The sequence below is a fragment of the Pleurodeles waltl genome, chromosome 11, assembly GCF_031143425.1.
Source record: "Pleurodeles waltl isolate 20211129_DDA chromosome 11, aPleWal1.hap1.20221129, whole genome shotgun sequence".
In the NCBI taxonomy this organism is placed as follows: domain Eukaryota; kingdom Metazoa; phylum Chordata; class Amphibia; order Caudata; family Salamandridae; genus Pleurodeles; species Pleurodeles waltl.
The window spans coordinates 179,816,020-179,822,019 of record NC_090450.1 but is presented as its reverse complement, the minus strand read 5'-3'; the positions used below and the strand labels follow the sequence as shown (position 1 = coordinate 179,822,019).

General features: G+C 43.1%; 1 protein-coding gene across 1 annotated transcript in view; it reads left to right on the top strand.

Annotated features, from left to right (window-relative positions):
• The first annotated feature begins 463 nt into the window (after positions 1–463).
• LOC138265569 (mast cell carboxypeptidase A-like) overlaps positions 464–6,000 on the top strand; it is a 222,652-nt gene continuing 217,115 nt past the window's right edge. Inside the window, exons 1-2 of the mRNA XM_069213393.1 lie at positions 464–602; positions 686–761. Of these exons, the coding sequence (XP_069069494.1) occupies positions 532–602; positions 686–761 (147 nt within the window). The 5' untranslated portion in view covers positions 464–531. The remainder of the gene's footprint in view (positions 603–685; positions 762–6,000) is intronic.

The following is a 6,000-nucleotide window of genomic DNA, read 5'->3' as shown; positions in this document are numbered from 1 at the left end:
TGTTTGCTGTCATTGTGGTGTTGTTTCATTGCAGTTCGTTAGTGTATTGTGTAGTTTCGTTGTGTTGTATATGTGTGTTATTGTTGCATTATTGTGTTGCGTTGTCTTGTGATGCTGTACTGCTTTTATTGTGGTGTGCATGTGTAATGTGGTGTCGTTTTGCTGTGCTGTAGTTTAGCTGTACTTCAACTCCAGTCTGTTTGGTTATTTATTGCACACATATTCATGTCAGTATCACCACCACACAACTCTACTTTCATAGTGTGGTGGTAAAAGGAGTTTGCACTGTGCAGTGCTTTACCACCAATAGCATGGAATAGCGCCATCAAAAATAGTTTTGTGAACCAGCCTCCCTCCGTGTGTATTTAAAGGGTTGTCTAAAAGAATGATACATCTGATATGGACCTAATCTTCAGGCACATCCTTGAGTCACCACTTGTGAAATAAAAGTGCTTTTAGCAGGCAGCAGTAGAGCAGGTTTTGCAGTTCGCAGAAGGGTGGCAGGAGGCGCTCGCTATTGAAAGCAGAGCCATGGCACGCCTTGTTCTTCTCGGATTGATTCCACTGGCGCTTGCATTTCCACCCACTCGACGCTATGATGGGTAGAACCAGAAATTATCATTTAAAGATTTTGTAGAGTAATCATTTATGTATATTTTACATTCTCATGTTGATGTATTTTCAGAGTGAAAGTGTTTCGTGTAAATCTGGAAACTGATCAGCAAGTAGAGTTCCTGAGGAACCTGACTCGCTTTGTAAGGGTAAGTGACTTCTAAATCTACAGTAGTAGCATCTTCCACTCCACTAGTTGTTCTTTTCTGTTCACAGTTGTTATTTTTCTGAACAATAGTTGTAACCGTGAAACCACGCCCTTATTTTGACAATGCATCCTAATATGTGGGTAGGCTTTGATAGATGAGAAGTGCCAGTTTGCTTATGGGCGAGATTTCTCTGTTAGTAGAGTGAAATGACTTCAAGCGTCACACTTCGAGTGATACAAAGCAGTTGTGTGTGAGGGAAGTGATTACTTACTTTCAGAGATTACATCGTTTGTCTGAAGTGTAATGGACTAAAGGGGTGCTAAAAAGGGGGTGCAGTAGCCTGGTGCAGTTAGGCACTGATGATGATTTTATTGGCAAATACGACCTGACCCTACGCGCCACAAAGTATGCTCAAACTGATACTGGCATCCCTTCTTGTGACATCCTACTCTTTTAAGGGGTGGGCTCTGGGAAAGAGGACAAGGGGACCTTCGATTACCAGGACATGGAAACTTGTCACCTGACACCAAGGACAGTCCGTAAAGAAACTAAAAACCTGTCAATGGGAGTACCTCGGTGGTGTTTCCTCCACCATGCTGTTCTGCTCGTGGAGAAAAATTAAGCAGTGGATGTTCTTTAGCACTTAGCACTTTCACCAAGAATCAGGGACTCTCCGTTAAAACCTACCCCAAAATCAGGCCCAAATACCACTGGCACTTAAGGAAACTAAGGGAGTGAGTTTGAGGCACTATCTATCCTTCCCTTGTTAGAAGAGCATCTTCCCTCTTTCCGCCTCTTTGCATCTTTCATCAAAAATACTTTCCTCCTCTCTTCATCGTTTATCAAACTCCAAGCACATCTCCCCCTCTTTGTATATCCTCATGCAAACCGCTAACAATTCCTTACTCTTATCTCTGTCCTTGTGTTTACCATTCACTTCTCCCTCTCTCCATTTCTTTTTACTATCCTCTCCTTTTGCTTCTTTCCCTCCTTTTTTCACTCTCTACACACACCATGCCCCTTCACATTTTCTTTCTGACACATATGCTTGCTCTCCTCTACTTGTCCTCTCTTGCATCCTGTACCTCTTGATTCTTCCCCTTCTCCCACCTTTCTCTTCTTCCTTCTTTCCACCTTGATCTTTCTCTTCTTTTCTATCTCTTTTTCTTCTTCTTTGCAACCTTTCCTCTGCTCTCTCTTGTTTTCTCTCAAACTTCTGACCCTTCCTTCCTCTGTTTCCTTCTCACCCCGTATCCTCTCTCGTCTTCCTCTCCTTTGAGCTTCCTTTCCTTTTTTCCCCTTCTCATTTTGTCTCACTTTTTCTCCCTCTGCTCCATCCTTCCACCTCACCTCCAATCTTGTTCTTGTATTTTTAGCCTCCTTCTTTCCTACCTTTGCCACTCTCCCCTTTCTTGCCTCTCTTCCGCTCCCTCCACCAACTCTTCGTCCATCGCCTATTGCATCCCTCTTCCTGTCCCCTTTTGCCTCCCTTTGCCTTTGTCTGTCTCAGTCCACGTGGTCTCATCCTCTCTCTTCTCACCCTCTCCCTATTTCATGTGTCCCTCTATTCTCCCTGCTCCTGATGAATGTTATGAATGCAGGGTGAAACACCACCCTGAGGATCGGCTGAGGTGCCAAACGTAACACTACGACTTGACAGCTAATGACAATCAAAGTAGCTCATGGGGTATTGTAAGAGCGAACAGCAGCACTCCCTACCCTCAGCTGCAGTCATGTAGAATCTGCAGTCACCCACTGTCTCCTCCTGAAACTTTAACAGTGAGTGATCACTTTTGATGATGTGCTACTTACTGCTCGTTTGGAAGTGATCATGAGGCCAGCTGCTGGGCTTGGCGATTCTAGGTGCACCGACTGGGTCTCACACGTGGCTTGAGAGTCCCAGCCATGAACTGAGAGTCCCAGGCATGTGCAAAGAAATGTCTCCTTTCAACCTTGCTGGGAACATTGTACTTTTAGGCATTTTGCAGGCCGGGGAAGGGGGTGACTGTGTTGCTATCTTGCTTGAACCCTGTGTTTCTGTCTTAATTATGGATGTGAAATGGCCCCACTTTTATTGATGGTTTACACACAGTGATTGTAAAAGTTTTTATGGGCTATGTTGTATGTAGGACCTCACATATGAGAAATGGCCACGGGGGATCATAAAGATCATGAAGGGATTTAAACATTACTGGCAAACATATTAGCGAGCACCTGCTGAATTATAATATTGAAAGCACACGTACTGGCTCCAGAAAATCAGGCAGATCTGTGGCCTGTGCAGACCCACACTTTCATAATGTGGCCTGTATGAAAACTTAAGCAAGAACCTTTTATTCTGAAATTTTAGTTATTACCTTGGTCCAGATCACAAAGCATTTTTGACAGTGACTATTTAATGGTAGGTTAAAGCAGTAATTAGCGAAAGCACCTCCCCTCACCTTTTATGAATGAAAGTTTCTGGAGGTGGTAATGTGTAACAAGAATGCTTTGGACATATTTGCTATTTGACATCTTGTCCTTGTGGTAAGGTATTCTGTTGCTATTGTGCTGCTGCTTTTTGAGCTGTGTTACTGCAACGTACTGTTGTTTTGTTGCACTTTGGTTTAGGAGTTGGGTGCTGTTTTGATGTGCCATATTATGTTTTAATTGTGACGTTATGTTGCTTTGTTTATGTCATTGTGATATGTCCTGTTTTTTACTTGAGATATGTCAACAGATGCTGCTTCATTTGTTGTCAAAACCAGTACAAGCCTTTAAAGTTCCAGTGACAAGCAACCATTTACTTTGGCATAAGGTGATAAAATAGTGCTGATCCAGCTCTTCAATTATTTTAGAAATCAGTCATTGCAAAACAGTGGCAGAGAGAGGGACATACCAGATAAAGTGAGCATTGGGAGCTAAGTTTAGACTGTCTCCGACACAGTTTTGGGCTGACGGGTGCCTACAGAGTTTAAAGAGCTGGAGCAGCGCTACTGTCCCACAATACGGAGTCTAATTGTTGTTGTCAGAGGAACTTTCAAGGCATATTCTGCTTTTGGCTGGAAATGCAGCAGCATCTGTTGACATATCTAACAATGAAACATAACACTACAGCAAACACAAAGTACTGTAACAACACAATGAACTTAACATTTCACATCACGACTGTTCAATAGAACAAAATCATATTGCAATACTACAGCACAAAAACACAGCAGGGCAAAAGCGCACAAAATGTATCACCACCACAACAAAATATCACACAGCAAATGCACTTGTTATATTTTACCACTTCCAGAATCCTGTTTTCATAATAAGGTGGTAAACGTTTTGTAGAAGCAATGCCTTAATTTACCACCAAGGAAATGAACAGCACCAATTTAAAATGTTTGTGATCGGGTCCATGTCTTAAATTAGCACCGCAGTGCTCACGTTGAGTCTGACTCACAAAGGTAAACTTACACTTTTGTGTAGGTTTACAATTGTTTGCTATTCACAAAGGGGTTTACAATAAGCAAATTTATTAGTGTGGAGTGTCTGCACATTAAAAGATAGGACTGTCCTATCTTTTTATTTGCGGAGACTTCACACTTGTAAAGATACTACTGGTAAACCCCTTTGTGAATAGTAAACAAACTTAAACTTACACAAAATTTGACATTTTCTTTTCTGAATCAGGCCCTTTATGTTAACCCAGGACCTTACCATCCCTTCAGAGAAGGCTTCAGTGATTAGCAGAGGAGAAAGAAAGCTTAATAGCAAAAGTGCCATGAGAAAATGGCAATAAAATTACAAAATTATCCTGGCTAAGCACACCAACATTCTGATTGGCAGGAATACCATTTTTAAATATAGAGTTATTCTTGAAATGTTGAACGATTATGAAAAATTTCTTAATTATTAAACAGCTATATGGTATGTATTTTATTTATAATAACAAAAGCTCCTAATTTAATTTTGCGGGGGAAAAGAAGATGGCAGCAGGTTTATTCTGACCTGTTTGCACTCTTCTCCCATCCCATTGCTCTGTTGCTGCCCGCGGCTCTCTGTGTGCCTCTGAAGTACATTTAAGATCAAAACTACAAGAGGGGAAAAACATGAACAGCATACATGTGTTCTTCGCTTTCGATGCAGCTGTTTTATTTGTGGGACCTCCGTGGCAGTTTCATCATCTCTGGGAGGACACACATTCCCTGTGCCATATTCTGTGCTGTGATGGCGCCTACAAGGCCTAGCACGCTACAAGGTAGTAGAGGGACTCATCTCACCTCTAACCCGGCTCAACCACTGGGCGGGCCGGGCTCGGGTTCAGAGCAGCTGGCGGAGAGGCATTCTGCTTCTCTAATTTGAAACTGTTAATGTTGGATGCAGGAGTCGCCTTGCTGTCTCAAGTCAAGGGGCCTCCGCCGTGGCATCATCTCCCGTGAGTGCTGCTGGAGTCAGTAAATAAAGACGTTTTACACGGGGATACACTGTCTTCAATCCCATCTTCATTCATATCAAGCCAGCTCTCTCCTTCAAAGATGGAAACCCAGCAGTTTGACTCAACCAGTAACACAGTATCAACTGCGGGAGTTGCTACTTTATCAGCAGCTGCTTCTCCGGGTAACAATGTTTCTCCTCCTGCTAGCTTCCTTTTTGTGCCCTCCTTCAGTGACAATGCATCTAATAGTGAACTTTCTGTTCGGGGGTGCCAGGGACATTCAGCAATGCATTGACAATACTGCCTCTATACCTGATGCCGACTTACCATTAGAGACTTTGGGCGGTCATGGTAATACTGGTGGCTGAGAGCACAGTTTAGCACCCATTCCTCAGTCTAACAACAGACAAGAGACAGGCTGAATCCCCCCACAATGTGATGATCAGGAAGCTGCCCATTCTGGATCATTTGCTGATTCACTGAATGACCCATTGGCAGCTGTGGAGGCTGGGGAGGTGAAAAGAAACAAGGTCACCCTAAAGACTGTCGACCCTAAGAACTGCCCCTTATAGCAGTGAGTAACATTGAAATGAAAAAGAAAATTACCCCCCATGCCATCAGTAATGACTAGGTGGATCAGCCTAGGCCACTCAAGAGGGGTGTCTGCTGCAGCTTGACACCAGACTGCGGTATACCAATTTCCTCTACCACACTTGTAAATAGCTTGACCATTTCTGAAGGTTTGGATAGTCTCAATAAGCCCAGTATAATGTTGACTAATCAACCAATATGTAACTCAGAGGCTTCCCCACATAGTAGCGGCTTTGCTGGGGA